The sequence below is a fragment of the Budorcas taxicolor genome, chromosome 2, assembly GCF_023091745.1.
Source record: "Budorcas taxicolor isolate Tak-1 chromosome 2, Takin1.1, whole genome shotgun sequence".
Classification (NCBI taxonomy): Eukaryota; Metazoa; Chordata; class Mammalia; order Artiodactyla; family Bovidae; genus Budorcas; species Budorcas taxicolor.
In genome coordinates this window covers 17,228,921-17,241,311 of record NC_068911.1, presented here as the reverse complement: position 1 = coordinate 17,241,311, position 12,391 = coordinate 17,228,921, and the positions used below count along the sequence as shown (strand labels likewise).

General features: G+C 42.0%; 1 protein-coding gene across 4 annotated transcripts in view; it reads right to left on the bottom strand.

Annotated features, from left to right (window-relative positions):
• Nucleotides 1-12,391, bottom strand: part of XPO6 (exportin 6) — a 107,604-nt gene that overhangs the window by 36,413 nt on the left and 58,800 nt on the right. For 2 of the 4 annotated variants that reach the window (XM_052636379.1, XM_052636378.1), the window contains exons 10-12: nucleotides 11,092-11,125; nucleotides 10,814-10,940; nucleotides 6,150-6,259 (exon numbers count right to left, since the gene is read on the bottom strand). In XM_052636379.1, coding sequence (XP_052492339.1) covers nucleotides 6,150-6,259; nucleotides 10,814-10,940; nucleotides 11,092-11,125 — 271 coding nt within the window. The remainder of the gene's footprint in view (nucleotides 1-6,149; nucleotides 6,260-10,813; nucleotides 10,941-11,091; nucleotides 11,126-12,391) is intronic. The other 2 variants (XM_052636381.1, XM_052636380.1) reach the window with 1 other exon arrangement.

The window sequence follows — 12,391 nt, the reverse complement described above, 5'->3', positions numbered from 1 at the left end:
ATGGCCCAGAGGAGAATGTTAGCAGAGAAAAATTACTAATAAAATAGGCAACATCTGTGGGAAAACTTGCAAACAGAATCAAAATCCCACTTCAGTAGACTTTAGAAAAAGGCTAAGTTCAAACACTTGAGCCTAGAGCTTATATTTGTCATTTGCCTACCCAACACCCTTTTCCCCAGGAAGAGAACACGAGGCCCTGATGCCAAATGAAAGACTATGTTTCCCAGTCTTCCTCTGCAGACAGGAGTGGTCAAGGAAATTTTAAAAGAAGTTATTTGGTGGGGCCGCTGGGAAAGCTGCTTTTGTCCAACCTCTCCCCTCTACTCCTGCTGCCTGAATCACGGGTGCGATGCCTTAGATTCAGCACCCACCTTTGACCATACAGTGACTGTGGAGATGGAAATCATGCCTACAGCTGGTAGAACAAACATGTACAGGGCTCTAAACTAGTTGACACATAAAAAATGAGAAGACACTGAACACCTGTCAAGGGAAAGACAATCAGCAAACTGTCACAGATGACACAGATGCTGGAATTATCGAAGATTTTTAAAGCAAGCTATTGTAAGCATCCTTCTTGAGGGTCTTCAGCTGAAGGGTGTTTTGGACTGAACTGTGTCCACTCAAACTTCGTATGCTGAAGCCCCCAACTCTCAGTATGACTGTATTTGGAGATAAGGCCTATGAAAGGCAATAAAAGTTGAGTGAGATCATAAGGGCGGGGTGGGCCTTAATTACATTAAGAGAAAGAGACATGAGGGAGTGGAGTGTGCTCACGCTCCCTCCTCCCCGTGCAAGCACAGAAGAGGGGCCACATGAGGACATGAAGGGAAGGCAGCGTCTGCAAGCCAGGAAGAGAGCCCTCACCAGAAACCAAATCCGCCAGCCCCCTCATCTATGACCTCCATTCTCTAGATGTAAGAGAAAATTAATTTCTATTGTTTAAGCCATCCCAGTCAGTGGTATTTCGTTATGGCAACCCGAGCTGGCTGATCGAGAAGGTAAACAACAATCAGAAAGAAACCTGGGAGCTTCCCTGGTAGTCCAGTGCCTAAGAACCTGCCTTTCCCAGGACACTGCAACTGCTGAGCCCACACCCCACAACTAAGGAAACCCGAATGCTCTGGAGCCCGTGCTCTGGAACAAGAGAAGCCGCACAAGGAGAAGCTCATGCACCACAACTATAGGGCAGCCCCTGCTTGCCACAACGAGCGAAAAGCCCTCGCGCCAATAGAGACCCAACAAAGCCAAAACTAAATAAAAAAAAATTTTTTTAAGGTTTTTTTTTTTTTTTAATCTGCTTGTAAATGCTGAGGACACGGGTTCAATCCCTGGTCCGAGAAGATCCCACATGCCGTGGAGCAACTAAGCCTATGCGCCACAACTACTGAGCCCCCGAGCCATCACCACTGAACTCTGCGTGCTCCAGCGCCTTTGCTCTGCAACAAGAGAAGCCACTTCAATGAGAAGGCTGCACACTGCAACCAAGAGCAGCGCCCAATCACCACAACTAGAGAAAGCAACAAAGACCCAGTGCAGCCCCCCGAAATTAATCAGTTAGTTAATTAATTTTAAAACAGAAACATGGAACTTCAGAATGAAGGGAAAGCAAGAGAACTGGCAGGATCTCTGGGTAAATACAACTGCTTCTCTGTTGATTCTCTTAAGAACTTTAAAATATGAATGTTGGATGAAAGCAAAAACAGAACACTGTCTGATGGGATTTTCACTGCTCACAGATGGAAAATATATGGCAACCTCAATGCAAGAAGAGAGAGCAAAAAAGTAGTGAGGCTTCTATATTACACTTGACATGGTAATACGTCAACTCGAAAAGTTAAATATATATGCATTTTAATATACAGAGCAATGACTTTAAAAACTCATAAATACAGTCAAACACTCAGTAGATACACTCAAAGGGAAAACTAAATTTGTGTGAAATTAACAGTTGTCGTTTAGCTGCTCAGTCATGTCCGACTTTTTGCAACCCCATGAACTGTAATCCATCAAGCTCCTCTGTCCATGGGATTTCCCAGGCAAAAATACTGGAGTGGGTTGCCATTTCCTTCTCTAGAAACTAACAAAGAGAGTCTCAAAACAAACAAAGCAAAAACTGATAGAATTGAAAGGAGACGTTGACAAATCCACAACTTTACTTGGGAGAATTCACCCCTCTCTCAGTAACTGGCAGAACAAACCGGATAAAAAGATAACCTGTAGAACGCTCTCAATCAACCTGATCTGGCATACCGATAACACTGCACCCAGCAACAGCAGAGCACACACTCTCAAGCACAGTGAGTGAGCCCCAAGAAGAGCAGGCCATAAAGCAAATCCTGACAAACTGAAAAGAACTGGAACCACACAGAATATGTTTGCAGATCATAATAAACTAGAAAACAACAGCAAGAAGACACAGGGAAAATCCTCAGATATTTAGAAATTAAACACCAAAGAGGAATTACAAAATAAATTGAATGAAAAGGAAACCAATACCTATTAGAATTTGATAGATAAAGCTAAAGCAGTGCTCAGAGGGAAACTTAGAGCATTAAATGCTTAAATATACACTGGAAATAAACCTACAGATCGGTGTGTTCAAACCACAAATGTGATTTCAGAAGCACCCCAACTTCTTCTGAGAGTTAAATAAAATGTTATGTTAAGGCAACTACATAGCAGCTGCTTAGTAAATGTGTGATGAATGAAAGAGAACAAATGAATCAATATGCAGGCAATAAATAAACAAACCTACAAGTCAGATAACTACAAGGCACCAAAGCATAATCCTGGGTAGCTTTTTCAACTCAGTGAAATATTCTGAGTGAATATTTCCTATTCACTTGAATATATCCTATTCACTTGCTCTCTGGGGCAGTCAACAGCATGAATTTCGTGTATCAAGAGCTAGAAAGCTACTGGAGCCCTGACATAAACCTAGTTAATACCTTTTACTAACTGTATCAAAATCCTGTGTGTCACAATGGCACTTCCTCTTTACTAAGCAGAAAAACCCACTCACAAGAAAAGGGCAGCAAGTTTTCTCACGCCTGCCCACATTTGTTTACAGTCCAATCTAATGTCACCCAGAATCCCTGGCAGGTCTGTGGCCAGCACCTGCCAGTACTCTCATGACAAAGGGGTTCACAGGACATGACTCAGTAACTTTAGGTTGCTTAACACACTGCAAGTTTCCTCATCCTCCTATAAAAATAAGTTTCTACCCAGGTGTCTCCCTACACACTGAAAAGCACAGAGAGAAGGAAGTTAGAGAAAGAGAGACAAAGGATGAGAACTAATACTTATTTACTGAACATCTACTATCAGCCAAGGTACTTTATACACACTGGTTCATTTAATTTGCTCAAGAACTTGTAAAGTAGGCACAACCATTCCCAAACTACAAAGAGGAAATGGAGACCGAAATTCAGGTCTTCCAACACCACTGATTCAAAATGGCAAACCTGGACAGTGAACCCCACTAGCAATTAGTTCAGTTGGGTGCATTATAGAATATTTATCTGTTAACAATGGGACTCAAGTTCTCCAAGTCCCCACCAGCTCTGAACAAGAAATTCTTGAGCATCTTCATTGAGCAAGGAACATGTGGAGCTCCAATTTCCAAACTCCTAGGACCAAAAATAATTCTATGCACATTTGTACTTCTAAATTTGTAGCCTACAAAGCCTACCACTTTGTTGTGAGGAATGATGCAAAACCTATAAACCACAAGAGACAGGAACTGAATGCTGTCTCTGCGACTTAACCACACCTACGTCTCCCATTTAAGACACCAAGAAAACATCTGACTACTTCCTGCAAGACCAGTTGCTTCTGAAATTCTGGTTCAAGTCACAAAAGCCCCCTGACTTCTTTCAGATATATTTTATCAGTTGAAAAACATCTGACTGCATTGACAAGCTCTTCACTAAAAATCAATGCAGTAATTATCTGTAGCCAGTGCTCTTTATCAGCTGCTTCAATATACTGGGATCTCTAAGATAACCCAGAGCTGTGGTTGCCAAACTTTCAAAACTTTCATTTAAGGTTTTTTGCGTATGTACTTCTACAAATATGCTCCGTGAGAGGTGACAGGAAACACAGAGCTCAACTATTTTCTTTGAGCAGGCAGTAGACTGCACTGTCCATCTTTCTTTGTCGTCTACTACCTTTGACCACTAGGGGGTGTCAGACTGACAAGCTGTTCCCCCAGATGATGGTTACCGTTAACGGCATAAACCACAGAAGAGCTTTGGACGTTTGGGTTGTTAAAGTGTGAAAGTGTTATGTGTGTATTTTTTTAAGTCATGAAAAATCAGAAAGCCTTATTTAGGATAATAATCAAAGGATCAATGAGAAAAATCCCTAGTGTTTAAAGTGGTCAGCCAGGACCGCTGACAACTGTGACGACAGATGCCTGGGCAGGCAGGCAGGCCACCATCTGCAAGTGGGCTGAGGAGTCTCTGCTGTCCAGGGGTCCTGTCATTTAACTCCACAGTCACCACCTCAGTCAAACAACAGCAACATCATCTATGACTTATTATTACTGTATGGTCATTACTGTGACCATCCACTGAGTGCCTAACATGTGATCGATACTAAGCCAGGTATTTTATATACGCGATTTCCTTGAATCCTAGCCATTCTACAAGAGAGGTATTAGTAAACTCATTTTGCAAGAGGAAATGAGATTACCATATGACTTGACCAACAGTAACACTGCTACCATGAAGCAGAAAAGGAATTTAAACTGCACCACTGCTCCTTCTATTGGTGCAGTAACCAGCACAAGTACTTCTCAGTGGAACAATATCGTATTCTCCCCACCTAAAGCACATTTGTACTGTGCTTTTAAAAGCATTTTCGTGCTGATAATGTCCTCAGCTTATTCTTCCAAAAAGTCTGAGCGATGTGAAAGACCATCTAACCACTTAAATATAGCAAAATCAGGCACAGTCCCAGAAGCAAAGGATGCGACTGCTCAACATACAAGAAAGAGAATCTGGCGGAAGCGCCTTTTCTTTGAAGAATTTCATTCAACAATACAATTACTCACAGTTGGCAAGTTCACCAAAAACAGGATCTACTGTTGTGTAAGAAGGTTTCTGATACACAAATATACTACCCAGAACCACATGTGACCTGACATCATAACAAGCTGGAAGCTATTTTGCAATCATAAAAATAGTTTGGGAAATGAAAGTGCAAATGCTTAAACTTGGAATGCAAATACCGTTTAGAATTTTAAAAACTCTTCAAACTTCAGAGATGGAAAGGGTTTTAAGAGGTTCAGTCCAACTCTCCCCAGATGGGAGTTCTCCTCACCACCTCCATTTGGCACTCTCTAGGAGAGACGTATTCACTATCTCCACCATCCACCACTGATACTATTTACTGAGCATTTGTAATGTGCTGAACACTCTAGATATATTAGCTTCAAATAGTTAGAGATATATAAGGACCACAGTGTACAGGAAACATACTTTCTGCCTGCAAACAAGAAAAACGGTCTTGAGAAACGTGGGGAAAAAAAACATTTCCCCATTTTCTGTTTCTAAACTATAACAAGAAGTACGAAACTAATTATCTCTGGATAGTGGGATTATAGAAAACTTATCTTCTTTATATTTTTCTATCTTTGCTAGTTTTTAAAATAAATACTTTTTTCCCTGACAAGTATTCATTATTTAGGAAATTTTCAAGCACATACAAAAGAAGTGAGGATACAATGAACTCCAAGTTCCTATCAACTGAGTTCAACATCAATTGTCAACACATGGTCAACCCACTTCCCCCACTAGCCCCAGGGAATTATTTTAAAGCAAATCTCAGATGTTATATCATTTCATCCAATAAATACTTCAACTTATATCTCTAAAGTAAGGATCATGGGGGAGAAGGGGCCACAAAAGCATTATCATACCTAAAAATTTAATACATGTTACTTTTTTAATCAGAAAAATGTTTTTTAAAAATGAGGTTATCTAAGGGGAAGAGAAGAAGACAATGTTCAATGGCATTACTACCTGAACTGCTTATGCGACTCCGTTTCACTAAAGCAGCCTGACTGCATGGCGGACTCTTTAGGCCACAAGAGAAACTGACCAAAATGTCTATTTCTAGTTATTAATGTTTCTGTGGTTTACCTGTTGAGAACTGCTTCCTTGTCTCCCAGACGACTTTTAATTTTACTTGTCAGATAGTCCAAAAAGAGTGTCCAGATATCCAAACAAGAGAAGTAACCTTCATGAGTAGGCTATGGTGCAAAAGAAATCCAGACAATGAAATTACTTAATGGAACTACTCCTTAGAAACACACCCACCAGCGTTTACTTCCACCAGAACGCTACAACCATAAGCCTAGGTTCCCTCGACTTCTTAGTAATAACCACAATTGGTGTCTTTTATCTGGTCTTCACGATTGGGCCCTGCTGAACTAACAAGACAAGGTTACCATGGAACATATTATTAAGGAGATATTATGCAGAACAAACCAATTTACAAAATAAGCCGAGAGAACACCTATGTTGAACTCTGAGACTGCGATGTGGAGAGTTCTCACTGATCCTCCGATTCAAATCTGCTTCAGAGAAAAAGAAATTGAGCTCCAGAGATATGTTCAATGTCAGGGATAGGAGCAGGTCTCTTTACTCCCCCAGCCAATGCTCTTTCCACTATGTACTATTATAAAACCAAAACTAAGTTTCAGCGGCTTCTAAGTGACAAGTTTACACATCTGAACATTAGGAAAGAAACACTTGCAGTCTTCCTACATGACAAAGTGAGCGCATTAAGTCTGACCCGCAGGCTCCGGCTCATCTGCAAAGTAGATGTGTCAAACAGGCTAACAGCAACCTCTTGCCTGAGTTTTAACAAGGACAAAGTGAGAAGAGAGCAAGTCTTTGTAGGGTCGTAGCAACTGGACCACTGCACTTTCTCAGGAGTTCTGGAAAATCCAGGCACTCTTTTCTCCAGTATCCAGTCCTCCTCATACACATTCAGTTTCATCTGTGGCACCCCCGCCCCACAAGCCCTTATGTATCCCCTCAAATTCTTGCTACCTACAAGAACGCCTCGGTTTTACTTGTGATTGCTCCATTCAACTACATCATTAGTAGCAGGATTAGATATGGCAAGAAATACTAACACTATCTTCTTAGATCAGCTTCCTTCCATTTCTGATCCAAGAAAATCCGGAAGTTTACATGGGCAGGTATGGAATTTGTCTAAGAGGTAACTTACAATGATGGTGGCGGTGTACAGTCAGAGTTCTATACCCAGGCTGAGTCTAAGACAGAAAAGCTATAAACTTAAAAAATGTGGCAGAGACTTCCCTAGTGGTCAGTGGTTAAGAACCCGCCTTCTAATGCAGGGGACTTGGATTTGATCCCTGCTCAGGAAACTGAGATCCCAGATACTGAGAGGCAACTAAGCCTGGGGGCTCTGGAGCCCATGCTACACAACTAGGGATGCCTATGTGCCACAGCGGAGAGCCCGTGCGCCACACCTAAGACGCAACACAGCCAAATATGTCAACTTTTATTTTTTAAAGAGGCAGACTCCACTCATAATCCACAGGGCAGCCCTGGAACTAGACTGCTAACAGCTCAATCAGGACCACCGGCAGGGCCATCCTCAGAGCACAAAATGAATTAGAAAAATAAGCAGGAAAAAAAAACACAATAAGCCATGTGGAAATAATATGGGTAGCCTGGGGACAGGCACTCTACTGGCAGCCAGGAGATGTAGCCTTGTCCTGGCTGTAGTGTGCTGTGCTTCCTTGTCAGGAGCTTACCTAGTCGCCTTTCCTTGATTTGAAAAGCAATACCTACCAGCTCCCTCAACAAAAAACATAACTGATCAGATGCATGTGGCTTTTGAGAAAAGCCAAGAGCTAATGGCTATGTCAAAGTGCTTCATGATTACACATGTCTTTCTCATGCCTTTGAATTGAGGATTTACTACGTGTCTTGAGGCTGGAAGAATCTACAGGCCCCACTGTGAGGCCTCCTGTGCTGCCCACAATCTGGCCTTTGATGACTGCTCTGGGCACAGAAGGCTAAGCTCATAAAGCTGGATGGGTTGACCGCACTTTTGGTGTCAACTCTGCAGAGCCCTCACAGACTCCTTTCTAAAATGTATCTATACTCAGATTTACTCATCAGATTCCAGAGCCAGTTAGTCAATAAAGACTAACTGGCAAGTGCCTTTAGAAACTAATGATACCACTACTTCTTTCTCCAGGGGATTTGTTTCCTTTTGCATTTGGTCTATCTGACCTTCACAATAGTTCTGGAAAACGGAGAGAAATTTTTCTTCTTTCCATTTTACAGACTAAAGAAACCAAGGCTCAGAAGTAAAGTCACCTGCTAAGGTGACAAGATAAGGAACAAAAAGAGAACTAGAGGACTTTCCTGGTGGTTCGATGTTTGAGAATCCGCCAGCCAATGCAGGGGGCACAGGTTCCATCCCTGGTCCAGGAAGACTCCACATGCCGTGGGGCAACTGAGCCCATGAGCCACTATTACTAAGCCCACATGCTCTAGAGCCCGTGCTGTGCAACGAGAAGCCCCTGCACCGCCGCTAGAGAGTAGCCCTCACTCACTACAAGTGGAGAAAGCCCTCGTGTGGCAAGGAAGACCCTGCTCAGTCAAAAATTAAAAAAAAAAAAAGATGCCCCCCTGCAGTCTAAATCCCTAGAAATTTAAAAGACTTGTCCAAGGACAGAGGCCTGTTAGAAATAACCAGAGCTCAAACACCCAAAGAAGTAGTCATTAGACATGCATACTTCAAACATTTTTTTAAGCTTTCTTCTATAACATGCATCTTTAAAAGATCCCATTTTACATAGAGAGCAAAGTTATATGACATTTCATTCTGTTTTCCCAAATAAACCCCTTCTTTCTGCCCCCAGCACGGGTTCCTTCTCTCTCACATCTACTGCACTTATTCTAATGTATCAATCAAAGCCTTCCTTTTTTCCTAATTCTCTTTCCAGTTTCTCCAGTTCGATGTCAAAGCTCTCCCATTTCTGATATTTCTCTCCTGCATCCTCACCCTCCTATATCACATCACCTCTCTGTCCCATATTAGCCCTGGTGAGCTTAGCTGGCTTCCTCCTCGCTCTGAGCTCACTGGCCCCTCTATCAGACATCTCATCAATTCTTCAATCTCCTCCTCCTCCTCCACCCAGGCCCTTCCAAATCCCCTATTACATTTACATACCCCTCCCAGCCTCCACCCTTGCCTCTCCTCTAGCCTCATGAAGTTACAACATGTTTCAAACTACCAAATGACTATTTATAAAATCAGCTGCCCTCCCTGACCTAGCAGCTCCATTCCTAGTACACACCAACAGAAGGAGTTATGCATGTCACCAAAGGCAGGCACAAGAACGTCTGCTGCATGATTCACGGCCACCAGAAACTGGAAGTAGCCCAAATCAGCAGTGGCGCGGCTTTTCTAATGACTTCCTATAAATCAGTGAGAACAAACTCCTGCCACACACAACACAGATGAAGTTCGTAAACATAATGTTGAATGAAAAAAGTCAAACAAATCTACATTGTATGCTTCCATTTAGAGGAGTTCTAAAACAGGCACAACTAATCTGAGCTGCTGACGTCAGAACTGGGGAGGATTTGGGAAGGACATGAGGGGATTTCTGGGGATTCTGGTAACGTTCTATTTCTTGACTTGGGTGGTGGTTACCTGGGAAATCTTTGTTCATTTTGGGAAACCTCATGAAGCTGTACACGCATGATTTACACACTTCTTTAGGTGTGTAACCCTTCAACAAAAAGCTGTGGAGGGGAGCAGGGCAGTCTGCACCTTGAGGTTTGCGGAACCTCAATTCCCCTGACCAGAGATTGAACCCAGGCCATGGCAGTGAAAGCCCAGAATCCTAACCACCAAGGAACTCCCCAAAAAGCTTATTTTAAAGAGGACTCGCAACAAGGACCTACTGTGTAGCACAGAGAACTCTGCTCAACGTTACATGACAGCCTGGATAGGAGGGCAGTTTGGGGGAGAATGGATACGTGTATATGTATCACTGAGTCTCTATCGTGTCCACCTGAAACTATTACAACATTGTTAATCATCTATACCCCAAAACAAAATAAAGTTTAAAAAAATAAAGACAATTATATAAAAGGGGGAAAAAAAGACATGCAAATGAGCACAAGTGAAAGGGCATGACTGAAAGATCCACAACGTCACTGTGACGATGGCTGCCCAAGTCTATACGTCTACCAAACACCACTGAATTGTACAATTACAATGGTGAATTTCTTAGCAAGTAAATTCTATCTCAATAAAGTTGCTAAAATATATACAGAAACAAAAATACTGGGTCACCAGAATGTAAATTCTAATGAAAAGAAAGGACTTGGCTTAAGAGGAAATACAATAGGAGCTCAAAAAACAACTGCTGAATGGGGGGAACAACTGGACCACCAAAACTGAACTCTTGAGAGCTGTACTTTCTACCGTCTCCTTGTGGGAAGGCTTAGTGACAGCTACAGACTACAGCTAAAGGCCCTATGGATTCAAATTCTGGCTACACTGCTTACCAACTCTTAACACCCTCAGCAAGTTACTCTTTGTGCCTCAGTTTCTTTATCTGTAAAATGGGGATGATAATAATACCTACCTCATAGGGTTGTTATGAAGGATAAAGGTGTTCGTCTTCATATAGTAAGCGCTATGTAAATGTTCACAAAATAAAATAAAGTTCTTTCTCCCCAAAATAACAAAGTGGGCTTCTTGGGTGGGAAAGGGATGGATATGGGTCATTCCAGTGCTTTACCTGATGAAATGTGTATTTGAACAAAAGTGTCAAAAACTCCACCACAGGGAACTGGGAGTAGGACTCGATTCTCCTTAGGTGAACGCTCACAAAGAGCCGCAGAAAGTCAGTAAACTTCTCGATGTAGCTAGAGAAGACAAGAAGACAAAAGGCAACAGTGAGAAACTCAGTTACCTCCTTAGAGGAGAATTCAATTCAATCCAAATTTCTTTCAACACAGAACTATACAGATTTATAACATATTTTCAGTTAAAAATATAAAGGCCTGCAACAATTACCTACAGCTCAGGCAACCCTTCATTCCATTACCACCTGAAACACAGCAGAAAAGCAACTTTAATCCTCAGATACCATCTACTAAGGCACCTTATAAGCTAGTATCCTCACATTTGCTAACTCAGTGACCCAATTAAAGGGAAAGGAAATGGTACTAAAAAGGTCGATGGGCGGATCGGCTGTCATTTCAATGTGGCACGTCTGGAGGGCTGGTTTTCTCTGCTAAGAGGCCAAAATATTACAACGAATGTGCTAAAAACCCCAAAATAAAACAAGGCTATACAAAAGGCATGGCATCCAGGTAAGATCTATTCAAGCTTGCAACCCAGTGTTCGTGTTTTTCCCCACCCTCTAGCTCTGGTGCTAATTAAACATAGCACATCCCAATCCATTCTAAAAAATTTCAGAAGTAAGGGAGGAGGGCTGTTCGAGCTGGACAAGACTCAGGGACAATTTAGCGATGCTTCATTTTACAGATGAGGCCCAGAGAGACAAAGTGACTGGCCCAAGGTCACTCAGCCAGCTCATGGAAGAATGGGACCACCATCCACTCCCAATCCAGTGCTCTTTCTTTTCACATCACAGGGAGTTCCCAATTCATTTGTATTCAAAAATCATTTCACAGAGGAGTGTGGGTCACAGCTGTAAGGATAAGAGATGTCTGTTATTAAATACACAGCACATCATCACTCTCACATTTCAGAAACTGTCATTATAAGCCCCTCAATACCAAAAGGTGATTAGAAAATGAGATGGGTGTACCTCCATAAATCACATTTCAGAGACTGATTTAAAAAAGGTAAACCTGGTCTTAGCCAAAAATTATATGTTGGCTAAAAGCAGTTCTGACAGTCCTAACTGCAAAAAGCTGGCCTTTTTGTTTAAAGCAAAGATATATGAGATAATAAAGGGGAAGAAGACTAGTCCTGAGAAGAGCAAAACTGGCCCATCAATAAACGTCCCAAATTGCTCCTGGGACCTAGCACCTGAGGGTGACCAATCGGTCTGTGTGGCTGCCACACACAGGTAAGTTTATCTGAAGCTTTAAAAAAAAATTATTTTGTTTGATAAGGATCATGGGGCCAAACACTTAAAAAACAGTAAGGCACCAATCAACTGTACTTAGAGATGGGAAAGTACAAAAGAACTCCTCTCTGAAGCCTTCAATCACTAAGACTCAAGAGCAGGAACTCTTCATTCCTCGCTCTGCTTATTACATTTTGACGTGGTTATTCAAAGCTGTCAACCATTTTGCTGCTCTTTAGGAAGCCGTACTCAATTCCCTACCACCCATAAAAGAAT